This window comes from Trichomonas vaginalis, chromosome I (genome assembly GCF_026262505.1).
Source record: "Trichomonas vaginalis G3 chromosome I, whole genome shotgun sequence".
Taxonomy (NCBI): Eukaryota; Parabasalia; order Trichomonadida; family Trichomonadidae; genus Trichomonas; species Trichomonas vaginalis.
In genome coordinates, this window is record NC_067203.1 from 2,714,663 (window position 1) to 2,730,902 (window position 16,240).

General features: G+C 32.3%; 7 protein-coding genes across 7 annotated transcripts; 2 read left to right on the forward strand and 5 right to left on the reverse strand.

The window, feature by feature from the left end:
• Positions 1 to 8: 8 nt before the first annotated feature.
• TVAGG3_0916780 (G-quadruplex DNA binding) lies at positions 9 to 566 on the forward strand (the record flags this gene model as incomplete). Its single annotated transcript, XM_001311074.1, has 1 exon — positions 9 to 566. One exon carries the CDS (start codon positions 9 to 11, stop codon positions 564 to 566), a length of 558 nt encoding a protein of 185 aa, XP_001311075.1.
• A 1,677-nt stretch (positions 567 to 2,243) lies between these two features.
• On the reverse strand, positions 2,244 to 2,775 carry TVAGG3_0916790 (uncharacterized protein; the record flags this gene model as incomplete). Its single annotated transcript, XM_001311075.2, has 1 exon — positions 2,492 to 2,713. The coding sequence occupies one exon, from the start codon at positions 2,711 to 2,713 to the stop codon at positions 2,492 to 2,494; it is 222 nt and encodes a 73-aa protein (XP_001311076.1).
• Positions 2,776 to 2,985: 210 nt separating this feature from the next.
• TVAGG3_0916800 (uncharacterized protein) lies at positions 2,986 to 3,192 on the reverse strand (the record flags this gene model as incomplete). Its single annotated transcript, XM_001311076.1, has 1 exon — positions 2,986 to 3,192. The coding sequence occupies one exon, from the start codon at positions 3,190 to 3,192 to the stop codon at positions 2,986 to 2,988; it is 207 nt and encodes a 68-aa protein (XP_001311077.1).
• A 572-nt stretch (positions 3,193 to 3,764) lies between these two features.
• TVAGG3_0916810 (ribonuclease inhibitor domain-containing protein) lies at positions 3,765 to 6,263 on the reverse strand (the record flags this gene model as incomplete). Its single annotated transcript, XM_001311077.1, has 1 exon — positions 3,811 to 6,255. One exon carries the CDS (start codon positions 6,253 to 6,255, stop codon positions 3,811 to 3,813), a length of 2,445 nt encoding a protein of 814 aa, XP_001311078.1.
• A 419-nt stretch (positions 6,264 to 6,682) lies between these two features.
• Positions 6,683 to 7,201, reverse strand: TVAGG3_0916820 (uncharacterized protein; the record flags this gene model as incomplete). The annotated part of the gene is made up of 1 exon (XM_001311078.1): positions 6,683 to 7,201. One exon carries the CDS (start codon positions 7,199 to 7,201, stop codon positions 6,683 to 6,685), a length of 519 nt encoding a protein of 172 aa, XP_001311079.1.
• A 521-nt stretch (positions 7,202 to 7,722) lies between these two features.
• TVAGG3_0916830 (Rad50 family) lies at positions 7,723 to 11,747 on the reverse strand (the record flags this gene model as incomplete). Its single annotated transcript, XM_001311079.1, has 1 exon — positions 7,869 to 11,747. One exon carries the CDS (start codon positions 11,745 to 11,747, stop codon positions 7,869 to 7,871), a length of 3,879 nt encoding a protein of 1,292 aa, XP_001311080.1.
• Positions 11,748 to 12,015: 268 nt separating this feature from the next.
• Positions 12,016 to 15,324, forward strand: TVAGG3_0916840 (heterochromatin maintenance; the record flags this gene model as incomplete). Its single annotated transcript, XM_001311080.1, has 1 exon — positions 12,031 to 14,961. One exon carries the CDS (start codon positions 12,031 to 12,033, stop codon positions 14,959 to 14,961), a length of 2,931 nt encoding a protein of 976 aa, XP_001311081.1.
• Positions 15,325 to 16,240: the final 916 nt, after the last annotated feature.

The following is a 16,240-nucleotide window of genomic DNA, read 5'->3' on the forward strand; positions in this document are numbered from 1 at the left end:
CTTTGAAAATGGCATCCCAAGATCTACAGAAATTTAGTGCTGCACTAAATAATTCTATTATTGAGTTTCATCAAAAGAAAATTTGTAAGATCAATGAAATTCTGGAAAGAAAATGGTCTGAGTGTTATGAAGCAATTGACATTGAAAAGATTTTAATTGTTGCTAGTACAAGCACAGAAAAGTTTGTAAATGACGAAAATAATGGCAAGAAGCCAAAAGATAGCAATAGTCCAAAGAAAAGTAGGGAAAGTCCAAAGAAGGGTATAATCAATTCTAATACAGATAAAACTAAATATACAGAAGAAATAAATGTCAAATTAGAAAGATTAATGTTTAATTACAAAGTTGTTATGCTTAGGAATGGCCAAGAGCTTGAAATGAGAGGAAGATGCAGTGAAGGACAAAAAGTGTTAGCAAGCCTTATCATCAGAATGGCTTTAGCTGAAGCATTTAATTGTAATATTATCTCTTTGGATGAACCCACAACAAATTTGGATAGTACTCACATGAGTAAAATTGCAACACTTTTATCTGATGATTTCGAAAAGATGAGCCAAAACCAGTAATTGCTTCTAATCACTCATTCTGGAGACTTCGTAGATAGAATTCGTCAAAAATCAGATATCAAACAATATTTTCAATTAAAAGTTGAAACTGATTATCGAGGATCATTCTCATGCATCCAAAAGAAAGATTCGAAGAATCTTTATTTAAATCAATAACACAAGTTGATTTGTTATTTATATCATTTTTAATTAATAAAAAGTTTTGGAATATTAATATTAGCAGTTTAAAAAATCTGGTCAAGAAAAATCGGATTTTAGATTTTAATTTAGCCCAAAATATGCAGTTTTGTTTTTGATATAAATGACTTTTTAACAATACTGTAAATACATTTGTCATTCTAGTGAATCCTTAAGTAACCTCTTTTGAAATGTGAAGAGGAGTTCTTCAATTACTTTTTTTGATAATTGCGCCATGGGAAAGAAGAAGTTCAATAATTTCTTTAGTGTTACTAGTGACTGCAATCTTAAGTGCCGTTCATCCATCTATTTCTTTTTCATTAATATTTGCCCCGTGGGAAAGAAGAAACTCAACTGTTTCTTTTCTAATATTAAAGACTGCAATGTGAAGAACTGTTCTTCCAAATTTATCTTTTTCATTTATATTTACACCGTATGAAAGAAAAAATTGGTTATTTTTTTACTATTATTAGATACTGCAGTATGAAGCAATGTTTGCCCAATTTTGTCAAATACATTGATATTTGCGCCGTATGAAAAAGAACTTCGGCCATTTCTTTTCTATATTTATCTTGTTCATTTATAATGGCACCATGTGAAAGAAGAAGTTCAATTATTTCTTTATTATTCAATTTTGTAGAAGAATGAAGAAATGTACAGATTATTTCTTTATTATTCAATAATTAGATGATTCAAGTAATACTCTATAAATATCCTTTGATGATAATCAGTCATGTTAGGAATTTTATTATTTCTGAGAATATCTATCGCCTGGGGAAATTCATCATACCATGGAAAAATAAAATCATTCTTTTATCTGCAGAAATAGAGCATTTAGGTTTCGATATATGGCAATATCTTCATAAATAGCTATCTAACTATATTTTTGAAACGAAAAAATTTTATATAAATATCTATTTGCAGCGAAATCTTTATAAGCGAATTCTTTTTCATTCAATATCTGCTCTCACTATTGATTCTCATTGCCAGTAAACTGCCAATGATGGATGCGAATTTTGCCTGAAAAAGCCCGTAAGAGACAAAACCTCGACAAAAGTTCTCAAAATTGAGGGATGTCTTGGCTACGTAAATGTGGCTTATTTTCCAGTTCACAGGAATGGATTGATTAATTTATAAATAATTGATATAATACGCATTGTTGAGTAAAGTATTTGAACATTTCTATGTTTAAAATAGTTTAGAGTGCATATAATTGTATTGATTATTCTTTATAATGGTAAAAAAAGGAAGAAATTTAATAATTTTAATTAATTTTCAAATAATCATATTATTGAGTTTTTAAAATGTAAATACATAGTACTAAAGATATAAGATGTATTTTCTTTCATGTGAATTTTGGATTCTTTTTAGGATGCTAAATATTATTTCTTTTTTGGGAAAATTTAATTTTAATATGTTAAAATGAGATCGTGAAATGTTTGGAATATTCTTTGCGTTGTTATTGATTTGTATGCCCAAAAATCTTGCTATGCCGTAACTGATATTTTATTTAATAACGAGCAATTTTTAAAAAATAGAAATATTTCAATTAGAATCGTCTGAATGTATAATAAGATTGGAAAAGTCCCAGTTTATTAAAATCTAGGCATGCTTACGTAATCGCGGAAATAAGGTTCTCTGTTGGTTTCTTCCATTGAACGATAAAATGGACGTGGATATGGGATTGGAAATCTTGCTGAACCCCATGGTCCAAGAGAATTAGTTAGTTTATGCCTTGGCATGGGGATTCATGGTCCTGGATAATTTGAAGCGGTAGCTTGTTGCCTTCTTTTTGAATACATCCTTTTGATTTGTTCTGGTGTGAATATTCTTATTGGAGGCATGGGGAAGCATGGTCCTGGATCATTTGATTCCGCATCTTGGAAGAAATGATGAATTCCCCATTCTCCAGCACGAATAAGAGCTTCTGCAGCTGCACTAGAGAGAGCACCCTTTGCAATATCTGTCATCCAGCCATTCTCTGGATCTTCTTCTGTTGAGAAATGAGGGCGAACAGGTGGGAGTGGATGTGGTCTTGGGAATCCAAATCCATTAGATTCTGCTCTTTGGAAATAGACTTTGCCGTCATGAACTATTGGAACGAAAAATTCGTGGTAATTCTCTGAATCTTCTTCTGCTTTTTGGAAATGAGGGCGAACAGGTGGGGTGGATGTGGTCTTGGGAATACAAATCCATTAGATTCTGCCTTTTGGAATTTAATGCGAATTCTTGGGACTCGAATTTATGGGTAATATATTCCAATTCTATTAGATTCTGCTCTTTGATTGTAAATGCGACCGCCACCACCAACATGTGAGATAAAACCACCCCAGTCATTTTCTGTTTCTGCTGTTGATGCGTAATACCTTGGATGACGTTGAGGTGGCCTTGGTCTTGGTGGTGGTCTGTGAGTGATACTCGACGATGTAAGAATCGCGAATGCAAGCATGAATAAAAATGAAATAAAAAAATTCAATTATTTGATGTCAGATTGAATTAAAAAAAAATAAATATAATTATTGAACTCATACTTGTGATCATTCATTAATAGTTGGTCATTGTCATTTGCCATTTTTGCCAAATCTATCACACAATAATTCAAAATTAATGAATTTATTTAATTAATTGTCAATGAACAAAAAACTAAATAATTGAATGTGAAAATTAAGATTCTCTTCAAACTTTTCAATACTCAATTTTTAAATTTTTAAAAATGGAGCTTAGATCGATATAGTGATAAGACCACAAATTATCACAGACAATTTCAGAAGACTGAATTAAAACTCAATCTTCTGAAAATTTTGATGTAATCTGCAAAATTTTGTTACCGATAATTTAGAGATGAGCATTGATCAAACTTTTCTCTCTGATTTTTTCAAAAATTGATGGATAAATTGGGTAAATGTCAAAACTCTCTATATTTGTATAGCTGAAAAGCTTAAACTCTCAAAAGGCAAGTAAATCCATATGCTTCCCCCAGAAAATTGAAATAAATTAAAAACAAAAATTTTGATTAGAGATAAACTTTATGAAAATTGGTTTATAATACTATAAATAAAATTATTTTTTATTCGGCAGTAAATTCAACAAGAGGTATTGTCATCATTGTCTTTCTATCTGTCCATTTAGGAGCAGGTCTCATGACAGACAACTGTGGTGCGTCTTCTTTCAGTTTTGCACCAAGTAAAGCTGAAATTTCGGTCAAATCTGTCTCATTTGGATCGAAATCTAAGTCATCAGCGTCAGGATCGACTTCATCCTGCAGCTGCATTGTTGAGAATATCACGGGGAGTGCGAATTGTGTCTTTGGAGCTTCAGGAGGTGGAGCTGTCGGTGGAACAATTCCATATCTGCCAGAAGTTGCGATATATTCAGTAACCATTGACGCCAATGGGTCTACACTCATATCTATTGAGTTTAATGATGCCAAAGTGAACAAAGAAGGAACAGGATTTACGAAATTTTGTTCGAACAAAAGTTCACTTGTATTTTGTTGTTCTGGTATTAATTCGTCGGAATCCATTTCAATTGGTCTTGGAACGCGTGTTGCAAAGTCTCCAGAAAGTGACAAAAACAAAGATAATCTCTGATTTGTCGTAGAAAGCTGTCTTTTCATTGCCAGCTTCTGGTTGATCTTCTTGACTTCATTGAAGTGTGCGATAGGTACCAAATCTTCAATTGGTCGGTTAAATGACAAGATATGAGTTGATGAAAGCAAAAGATCGTAAATCCAAACTAATTGGTCGGATTCTTTAATTCCTGTTTTATCGAGACACAATTCTGCGATGGATAAACTTTCTTGGATGAAATTTGCCAAAGCTCTTGCGGCAGAATTCGAAAAAACGTTACCGGAGATAGACAAAGAGGTCAATCTCGGTATCTCAGTAAGCGAGGATATGAATTTGGTCAATATATCCGTTTTTTGAGAATCTGTCGTATCGCAAATTTCCAAACCCCATAATTCTCTTACTGTAAAGAACTTTATGAGTTGGTCCAAGCAGCTTTCGACATCGAATTCCTTGAAACAATGATTGATGGCGAGATGCATCAATTTTGTCTGGGAATTTGAGAGCAAAGGGGACTGTGTATCGATGAACCTCAATAGTTTCTCGAATGTGCGACTATCGAAGAGGTTGTTGCTCAAATTCAATTCGGTAATTACCGGTCTGAAAGATTCGATCGGCAAACTTGAGAAAACTTGCGACCAAATCTTAGTTGGTTTGCATCCATCAACGATGAGGGCCAAAGGCATCTTCCTTGTCCATCTGCAAATGGCTGTGAAGAATGCGGTCAAAGCATCTGCCGTCCAGTCGCATTCTCCGACATCTACTTGCAGCAGGGAGTGAGATATGGCCTCATCAATGGACATCGTGGTCTTTCCGAAGTTCTTTCTCAAAACTAAACATTGAATTTGAGATTGTGAACGGCCAAGCTCAATAAGCATCTGGCAGACGTCGATGTTGCAGGATTCCATGTTCAAGGAACGCAATGTTGGCTTGCTACGGATGACTTCCAGTGAGAAATCGATTAATCCGGTCGTACTCTTGCAATCGATGAACGCGAGGCAGGAAAGGTTGTTGAATATGGCAAAGTTCTGTAATGCGTTAACGAAATTCTTGGAAAGTGACTCCGAAAACTCCATTGTCTGAATTACAAGAGATTCAAGAGAATAAGTGGCAGCTTTGAGGTGGCTGATAAGATTCGTAACGAACTCGGACTTGCAGTTATATAGGTTGACTGTATTGACGTGGTTGTGAGGAGATCTGCGATTTGCGAGTCCTTCGAAATTTGCGGTCTCGTAGTTCCTGAATGTGACGGCGAAAAATCTGTTTGCAGCTGTGAGAACCCAGGAAACGATTTGACCAAGAGTTTGTGGTGTAAAATTATCGAAAATTAAATATCGGATTTGGCCTTCCATTGATAAGGCAAAGAAGACTGCCGCTGAGTTGACAAGGTCGAAGTTCTTGAATGTAAATGATTTTCGTGGATTTTGATCGTAAGCAGAAAGAATTTGAACAACTGGCTTTTCTATTTCCGTCTTTTTAGAAATTGAAGCTGAAATATAACGATGGAGCAAGATGTTAGGGGGTCTTTTCGTTGGCTGTTCAATTTTATCGGCTGCTGGAATGTATTGGACGCCTGGAAGAGTATTTACGTTGATTTGATAGAGAAGATAACGATATTGTGTATATATGAGTGTCATCAATGAAGCTGACTCTGGTAAAATGAATTGATACGTCGCATTTTTGAATTTTAACGTTAATTCGTCTTTGTTACATGAAGCATCAAGAATATCGAAGATTGATTCGATTTGGGAGATCTCAAAATTACCTTTGATGAATGTTTTTGTCATAAGATATAAACAACATTCTGTCAAAAGTAAATATCTCTGTTCTTTCTTGCCTTCTACAACATAATTGACTTCACCAACCCATTGCTTGTTCTCTGATGGATCATTCCTCAGTTCTAAGATCTTCTGAATAAGATCAGATCTTAGTGGAACAAAGGTCATAGATTTTGATTGTAAATCAAAAAGTGAGAAAAAAAAAATAAGGAATGAGCAAAATTGTTCCAAAAGAATATCTTACGCTAGCACGTGCCAAGTTATATAGCTGATATATTATGAAAACAGTCTAAAAATAAATTGAATTTTTTGAATTGGAATGATATGTTTTCTCTATTAATGTAATATATGTTCGGAAGTCAAATATCATTGATGTTGAATAAAGTGAAGATATTCGTGATTTGGATGTGATTATAAGTTTCCTTATTTAAATCACAGACCATTTTGAGATTACTCAAGCATTTAGAGAATTTCTAAAAGCTTTATTTTGTTCATAAAGTTAAAGCACTCATAACACATATGCCTGTATTTCGAAAATATAGCAGGGGAAAAATTGTTAAATCTAAACAGAATTTTAAAAAATCCTGAATATTATTTAAAATGGACGTGGAAATGGGATTGGAAATCTTGGTAAACCCCATGGTCCAAGAGAATTAGTTTGTTTCCTTCTCCTTCTTGGAATGGGTAAAGGAACGCATGGTCTTAGGTATAATTCATTAGATTCTGCTCTTTGGAAATAGACTTTGCCGTCATGAACTATTGGAACGAAAAGTTCGTGGTAATTCTCTGAATCTTCTTCTGCTTTTTGGAAATGAGGGCGAACAGGTGGGAGTGGATGTGGTCTTGGGAATCCAAATCCATTAGATTCTGCCTCTTGGTATTTAATGCGAATTTTTGGGACTCGAATTTGTGGGTAATATATTCCAATTCTATTAGATTCTGCTCTTTGATTGTAAATGCGACCGCCACCACCAACATGTGAGATAAAACCACCCCAGTCATTTTCTGTTTCTGCTGTTGATGCGTAATACCTTGGATGGCGTTGAGGTGGCCTTGGTCTTGGTGGTGGTCTGTGAGTAATACTCGACGATGTAAGAATCGCGAATGCAAGCATGAATAAAAATGAAATAAAAAAATTTGCAATACATTCAATTTTTGTATTAAAACCGGATTATATTATAATGATAAAAATATGAATTTAAATCAAATGTTATCAATGTTGAATCTTTTTTATATTGGATTTGATTTTGATTTTGATGTCAGGGTGACAATATTTCAAAAAAACTAGGAATTTATTCTACATGATAATTTGAAGTTTTTGTCTTATAGTTGTTCAGTGTCATTTGACATTTTTGACGACATTTGCCATTTATAGAATTCAGAAGCAAAAGTATGCAAATATTGAAACTTATTTGAATATATACAAATAGGGTGCTATTTTTTAAACATTGGTTCTTAATAGGTTTAATGCAAAGGAATTAGCAAATATTTTTTATAATTAGCAATTTTATATTTGCATTAAAACTATTAGGGACCAATGCAAATATTTATCATAAAAAGCAAAACAATTTAATATAATATCACAAAAATTATATTTTTGATAAATAATTTTTTTATAAAAACAAAACAATTTAAGAGTCTTCTTAGTACCTTCCGCCATCTTCTCTATAATAGGAATATGTGTGTGAAGAGGCACTGAAAATAAAACTGTAAACATGAAATTTGTGAGTATCTAATTATTTTGTCAAAAAAAAATTATAAATCAATTATACAATTATTTTTTATTGATCCATCTGCAAATATTTAGAATCCTTCTGATGGATACAAGAGAATGAGTGTCCATCGATAGACTCGATTTCAAGTTGATAAAAGTGTTGAATATCGCTATCAGTGCTGACTTTATCAACGAAATCTCCAGAGTGAGTAATCAACAGAAGTTGTTGATTTTCAAGCATAGTCTTGAAATCATTCGACAACAAAAACGCGAAATTACTCATATGATCACTATCCAAATTCGTTGTTGGTTCATCTAAAGCCAAAATGCTGCAACCAAATGCTTTCGCCAACGCCATTCTTATTATCAAACTTGCCAATACTTTCTGGCCTTCGCTGCATCTTCCGCTCATCTCTACTTCTTGGCCGCTCTTGAACATGACAACTTTGTAGTCATATGAAATTCTGCCACTTTTACTCTCATTATTTTCAGTACTTGAATGTGCGACGATAGAAATATTTTCAATGTCCATGCTTTGATACGATTTTTCCCAAAACGCTTTGAGTAATTCATTGATTTCAAGTACTTTCCGTTGATGATATTCCATAATGGAATTATTCAACTGCTCAGCAAATTTTGTCAGATCTTTTATCGTCATTTCCGTTGCGGCTATTTTTAACCTTATTTCTGTCAAATTATTATTTGTGTCTTTATATCTATTATTCAATATTTTTGACAAATCCTTGAGTTCTTTATCCAGATGTGAATAAGAACCTTGTAATTCACTTGATCTCTTTTCTTTATTTAATATTTCTTGTTTGATTCTATCGATGTTTTTAAGATCATCGATATTTGCAAATCCAGATAATTCTCTTAATAATTCCTCTTTTTCATGCTCGATTTCTTTATATTTCTGCACCTTTTGTAAATAGTCATGAACTAAATTATTTTCTTCCAATTTAATTTTGATTTCATCCATGTTTTGTTGATCAGCTTCTTGTTTCTTTTCCCATTTCTTTAAGTTCTCATCTAATTGCTGCAAACTGTCTTCGTTTTCTTTGATTGTTTTCTCAAGTTCGTAGATCTTTCTGTTTGTTTCATCTACAGAATATTTCGAAATTGTTTCTTTCGATTTAGAAATTTTCTCAAAATCATTCTTGATTTTTATGAAATCATTGTTTAGTTTGTCTACATCTAGTTGGAGTTCATTCGTAGCTTTCTTAATACTCTCAAGGTTCTGTGCATTAGCTTCATTCATTTCTTTGTTTATTCTCTCAATTTCGATCAATTTATTTTCGATGTCACGTTTTTTGATGCCACGTTTTTGTCTTTTTTCTTTAATTTTATTTTTATCATCAAATTTTGATTTGTAGTCGTTTAATTTATTATTTACTTCATTATAACGACTTTGTAGTTTTGATTTTCTGTCACTTGCTTCTGTCAATTTCTTCATTAAATTTGCTTGTTCTGTTTGTAAATTTTGAGATTTATCTTCCAAAATTCTTTTTTCTTCTTCAATTACAGACAAATTTGGCAAATCTTTGTTGAGTTTTGATCTCAAATTATCATTTTCTGATTCGTATTTACTAACATAAGAAATCAATCTTTCTACATCGTTCTTCTTAGGAATGACTTCATGTTCAAATTTTTCTTTTTTAGATCGAATTTCATCATAATTTTGTTTGATTTGCTGATATTCTTCGAAGTTTTGATCTCTTTTAGATTTCAAGGTATCGATTTCTTCTTCAAGTTTAGGAATATCTTCTAAAACTTGTTGATAAATAAAATGTTTGTCTCGAAGATTTTCAATACTCTCAATTTTTTCGCTGACTTTTCTCAATTTTTCTTCATTTGATGCGATTTTTGAAGGAAGATCTTTCAAAACTTTTTCAAGTTCGTTTTTGATGAATTCGTCACGTTCTGAGTTATCTTTGAACTTTCTCTTGCAAAGAGGACATTGGCATGATTCACTTCGACTCTCTGAAACAAATTCTTCATAGATACTTTGACTTTTTGTGTCAAGTGAAATAAGTTTTTGAAGATTTTCTTGTTCATTTTTGTACTTTTTGTACTCGTTTTCAAAATCGGTACTTCCAAGATTTTCGATTAAATCTGATTCAATGTCATTTTTTGTTTTATTTTTGTTTTCAAGTGATTTTTCTTTAGAATCTAATTCGATTTGACTTTTTTCATATTTAGTCTTTTCTTTGTCTGTTTCGACACGAATAGAATTTTCTTCGTTGTTCAATGATTTTTGTTTTTCCTTGATGATTTTTGAGAAATTTTCTTCATCAATCTCTTCATGAATCAATTCTTTGATTTCATTGATTTTTGATTTGATTTCTTTCTTATTTTTAGATATCTTCTGTTCATTATCATTAATTTGATTATTTATTGATCTTTGACTCTCCAATTTCTTAATGATTTCTTTCTTTTCTGTCAATGATTTATTGATATTTTTGTTTTCATTGTTGATTTCATTGATTTTTGATGAGATTTTATCATATGAATCATCACTTCTTAGTTCAGCATCAAGTTTGTCTTTAGCTAGTTGTGTTTCTTTGATCAGATTCTCATATCCTTCTTGTGAATAATCTTCTAATTTATTCAATTGTTCATCATATGATTTCAGCTCTGTCTTTACTTCAGTCAGTTGTCTGTTGTGTTCGTCGACTTCTTCTCTTTGTTTTTCTTGTTCGTTTTTGAAATCATTTTCGAGATTTTGGATATCTCGTTTTAATTTCTTCAAATTTTCTGTTTTTGATGAATTCTCTGATTCGATCTTCTTGTAGTACTCTTGGTAATCATCTGTACCATAGTTATTCTTGAAATCCGAAATTAATTTTTCAAAATTTGTTTTTTCAAAATTGAAATTTTCGGATTTTGACTTGAGATCTTTCAATTTTTGTGTCCTTTCGGTTATTTCTCGTTTGACTCTCTCGTAATCGTGTTTCTTCATTTCGATTTGAGATTTAGCCAAATTGATTGTTTCTCTGTTTGACTGGAGTTCGCTTTCTAGTGATGCCTTGAGATCTTCGCAACTAGAAATTGTCATTTGGACCCTTTCATGGTTCATTTCAAATGAATCTATTGATTCTTTGATGATCTTGAGTTGTCCTTCTTTCTGGGAAATTACGTTTTCAAGGTCTTTGATCTTTCCTTGTTTCTCTTCAATGTTATCGGCAATTTGATGTAATCTTGTTAAATCTACATCGATTTCCTTCTTTTCTTGCTCGATTTCGTTGATTTCCCTAGTTTTCTTGAGCAGATCTTCTTCATTCTTCACTTTTTGTTCGTAATCTTTGTTATAATTTATTTCTTCTTTCTGGAGCTGGACGAGCTCTTTGTCCTTGTTCTTCTTGAGCTCTTTGATCTGGCCAATGGCGGATTCGTAGTTGTCTGAGCCGAAAATTGTGTCAAAACGTAATTTAAGATCTTTATCATTCAATTCGATCGGCCAACATTGGTCTGTCTGCTGGCAGAAGATGACATTCTCAAGGATGGCCTTAGGAATGCCAAGTAAGCGTGGTATTTGTTGTTCGACTGTGTCTGGTTTTGAATAAACTTCTTTTTGGTGCTCGTCAAGGATTTTTGACTCTTGTGTCTTCAGTTTGGACTTCTTTCCGGACTTGGAAATCTTAGTCTTGCGTACAATTTCGTATATCTTGCCATCTACTGCTTGGAATTTTAATCTGCATTCAGCCATGTAGTCTTTCTTGCCAAGAACATTGATATCGTAGAAGAATCCAATACCTGCAGACTTCTTACGACATAATCCTGTCAATGCGTATTGTAATGACTCAAATATTGTTGTTTTTCCAGATCCATTTGGACCTGTGATTAAAATAATATTATTATCGAAATTAATGGTCTGTTTGTATTCTTCTTTAGGTTCTGGATTGAATAACCTGATACCTTTTATTGTTAAACTTATTAACTTCGACATAAAATTTGTCACTTTTATTCGGAGGGAAGTTCCCTCTCAATTTCATTAATATCATCCCAAAACAATGGCATATTTAAAACTACATGGATAAAACTGCCTTAAATATTATCAATTTGTTCAGATTTGTAAGCAAAATTAATGAATTCAATTTAAAAAATAATGATTTTTGATATTTTATTTTATGAAATGGTGATTATTTCCATAGTATATCTATTTAATCATATTTTTGATAATTCTAAATTGTTTCGAATAAATTTTGAAACGTACGCAAAAATTTATTAGGATGAGTTCCGAGCCTCAAAAACAGGTTCGAGACGTCCACTTTGGTAGTCCTAAGCAAATAGTATTTGATAATGATGGAATGAATATATATTCGCTTGGATCTAGCGATGGCTCGATTTTTAAGATGATTAAAGACGAGTTTTCATCAGATCCAATGCAAATACTCGAGTCACAAGTTAAAGATCAAATAACAGCAATGCTTTTTATGACAGATGAAAACAATTTATTAATCGCAGTGAAAAATAAATTAAAATTAGCGAAAAACTTACCAACAATAAGTGGTGTTTCCGATATTTATACAGAAGATGATGCGGATATTATAGGTATTGTTCAAGATCCACAAACAGGACACATATTCGTTAATACTGAGACAAGAATTACAGTCTTACAAAAGAGTGGCAAGAAGATTCTTACACTATGTGATGGCCTCGATCCTATTTCATGGGTAGGAATAGGCCCTGTCTGTCATTCTATTGCTGTAGCAACATCATCAGGTTTATTTGTATATTCTGGTGAAAATTCAACAGAACCACAGATCAAAAGATTAGAAAAAGATACTCCTCAACCTGTTTTTTCGCCGTCATCCGAATTATTAATCGCAAATCCACTTCGCAGCGGTGTTGTCAATATCTACAACCTTACGGAACAAACAGAATCTGCAGTTATTATTACAAAACACTCTACACCAATATCTCATATCACAATTTCTAAATCTTCTTCAATAATTTCTGCAGATCGCGAAGGAAACATTTACATATCAAAATACGATAAAAAAGTACTTAAATTCGGAGCAATATCTCCTCCTCCGCAGCCAATTGCTGTTGATGTCGTTTTGAATTACGGATCATTTGCAATTACATGTTTATCTGCCAGTGGCGGCTCAGTTATATGTGGCGAAGAAGATGGAAAAGAGATATTATGGCATAATGTCATTCCCGGTGAATTTTCCAAGCCAAAACAAATTATATCAGAATCTTCCAAGAAATCTGCACCGAAACAGAAGAATACTGTTCAAAAGAAGGTCGATATCATGGAAGCCCTCAAGAAACCAATTGATCCCTCCAAATTGGCCAAGAAACAAAAAGAAGATTTCTCATTATCCGAAAGTGATGACGAAGAAAGGCCAAAAAAGGCACGTCCTCCTCCTCCCAAGCCCAAACCAAAGCCCAAGAAGCAATCGAAACCAAAGAAAAAGAATGATGACGAATACAGCGAAGATTTCGAAGAAGAAGAAGGTTTGGAACCATTAATTAACGATAAAAGTGATAATTTAGAAGAAGAAGAGAAAAACGAAGATGTTCCAAATGTAGAAGATAACGGACCAGTTATTACAGCTGCTGATTTCCTTGAAGAAGAGAGCGAAACGTCAAGTGGTCACGAACTAGATGAAGTTGATGAAAACGGAAACATCATTGAAAAGCCTGACAAAATTGAAGAAGAATTAGATGATTTCGAAGACAACAAAAACGAGGACGAAGTCAGTGATTCAACAGACACATCATCAGGTGATGAACTCGAGAACATTTTTGGTAAAACAACATTACAATTTATGCCAAATAATTGTTCTCATTTCAGTGCAAACAGAAGATATATGTCATGGAATCTTTCATCAGCTGTTTATTTGCGTGTTCAATCAGACAGCGCTGAAGAATTCATTGATGTACATCCAATAGGTGATTCCCAATTCCAAGAGATGCACATGACAAATATCCATAAATTCACAATGGCTACATGTGATAAATATGGTTTCATGGGTGCTTCTCTTCATACTTTGGAATACAGACCACATAATCCATGGTCACAAGATGCGATCACTTCACTTGATGTTAATAGAGAAGAAATCAGGTTGATAGCTATTGGAAAAGAATGGTTTAGTATCGGTACTGATTCTAATTCTGTTACTATCTTTAAGTCTTCCGGCTTGGAGATGGGAACATTCTCTTATCCACATCAAATCATTACAATGGTCGGCCATGAAAATTTACTTTTAATTGTTCATGGATCAGATTTATTGTATGAATTCATCGATGTTGATGAGAGAAAGACAATAGCAAGTGGTGAAATACCTGGTGATCAACCACTTAAATGGATTGGCTTCTCTGAAGAAGGTTCTCCAATGATTTTAGATGGAAGTTTCGTTGTTCATCTTATGACATCTGATTTCAGTAATTCTTGGGTTCCGATTTCGAATTTGTCAAAATTGTTTGATGACAATATTGGTTCATTTTGGGTTGTAGGAGCTTCTGAAAAGAAAATCCTTGTTTGTCCACTGAGACATTCAAAGACTCCTCCAACATCACGTGTTCCTCACTTGAGAGAAATCGATTTCACTCCTTTGACAATCGGAAATCAATCATCAATGGCTTATCTCCTCGCGAAGATTGATTCTCACACTCCCCAAGTTGACAGAGAAATGAATGCTGACAAGGAATTGATGAAAATGCTGGCGGAATCATTGAAAGAAGGAAAAGAAGAAATGGCTTATGATTTAATCAACGGAATGGTAACAACGAAAGCAAGGAATATCGCTATAGCATATGCAGATCAACTTGGAAAAACAGAATTAGTTGATAGATTAACAGGAGAATCATCAATTAAAGTTCCTAAGAAGAAATCAAAGAAACAAAGAGAGGAAGATAAAGAAACGAAAGAACATATGAGAAAATTCATCGAAGCATCATTGGATAAAGAAAAGGTTTATGTTAGAAAAGATTCTAGGATTGTTAAAAACTCTGTTGAAGTACAACAACCTTCTTCTTTCACTCAACAATTGGCATCAATCAAATCAACAACATCCTCAAGGAAATCATTAAAGAATTTCTTGAATCCTCCACCAGCTAAAGGTCCTGTGAAGAAGAAAACAAACACAGCCCCTAGAAAGAAAAAAGATACAAAAGTGGAAGATGTCAAAAAATTGGTTGAAGAAAACTAATTAGATTATATTATTTTTATTGTTAATTATATATTAATATTTTCTTTGAAAGTAAATACATTTTCATATACATATGATTTTAATTAATTCTTCAAAAAAATGATCGGTAAGTCTCAATCCCTGGTATACTTTAATTTCAAATATTTACGACTTTTAGCTGAGAATTGTTTCCAATAAACAATCAGGATATAGAAATGAATAATTATGTCAATAAAAGGCGATCATTTAATCATATAATTCGCAATGAATCATTCTCAATATAATTATAGACATAGTTTTCAGTTTTTCTAATGCATGTATGCGTACCACCTACTATGAAACTCAGATACATGGAATCACCGATATTTATCGAGGAATTTTGCAGAAGTAATTCTACTCCAAAAAAATATAGATCTTAGTTTTTTCTATATGATTTTTGGAATTGAAATCTGATATAGATATTAGATCCATATATTTAATTAAGAAGATGAATATTACCTATAATTTGGCAAAATCTAATTGAGAATATGTATTTGATAAAATATATGTGAACAATATTTACATATTATGTATGACTGAGCCTAAGTGATTTGCCATAATGAACTAATAGCTAAACTACTCATATCCGGAGTGGAATTATTTCTTATTTATCAAATTTACATTTTTATCAGAAAGAAAAAGCGAAAAGATATCAGCATGCAAGCTGATTGACGATACAAACAGTTTGGTCGGAGAACCCCTTTAAAAAGACTAGGATTTGATTTGATTTGAAATTTAATAATTAAATCTTCACACAACTGATGTAAGTCAACATTAAAATTCTTGTCATGTTCATTGAAACCTCAAATGTAATGATTTCCTTCCCGATTACTTGAATAATTTTGTCTGAATATTACTTTATGGATTAAAATTCTATTTCCTTCGACTTTTCTATTGTTTTTGAATCATTTAATTCATATGAACTTAAATAAAGTTAATAAATTATTTCCGAAATCTTAGTAGTAGGATATGACGGATTTAGTGACTTTTTTTGTTACATCTATATATAGACGATGCATTAAAATATATTTATTTATAAATCATTTAAAAAATTAACATTAATTTTAAAATAATTTATTTTTTTATCTTTTATAAAAGAAGCTATATATAGATGATGTCAGATATTCCGCGATTAATTAAACATTGTTTAAATCCTGAATGGGTTAAACTTCAATTTAAAAATGAAGATTGTGAATTATTAAATGAATATGAAAGCCAAAATAAGCTAATGAGGTATAAATATAATGATAAAGAATATTTA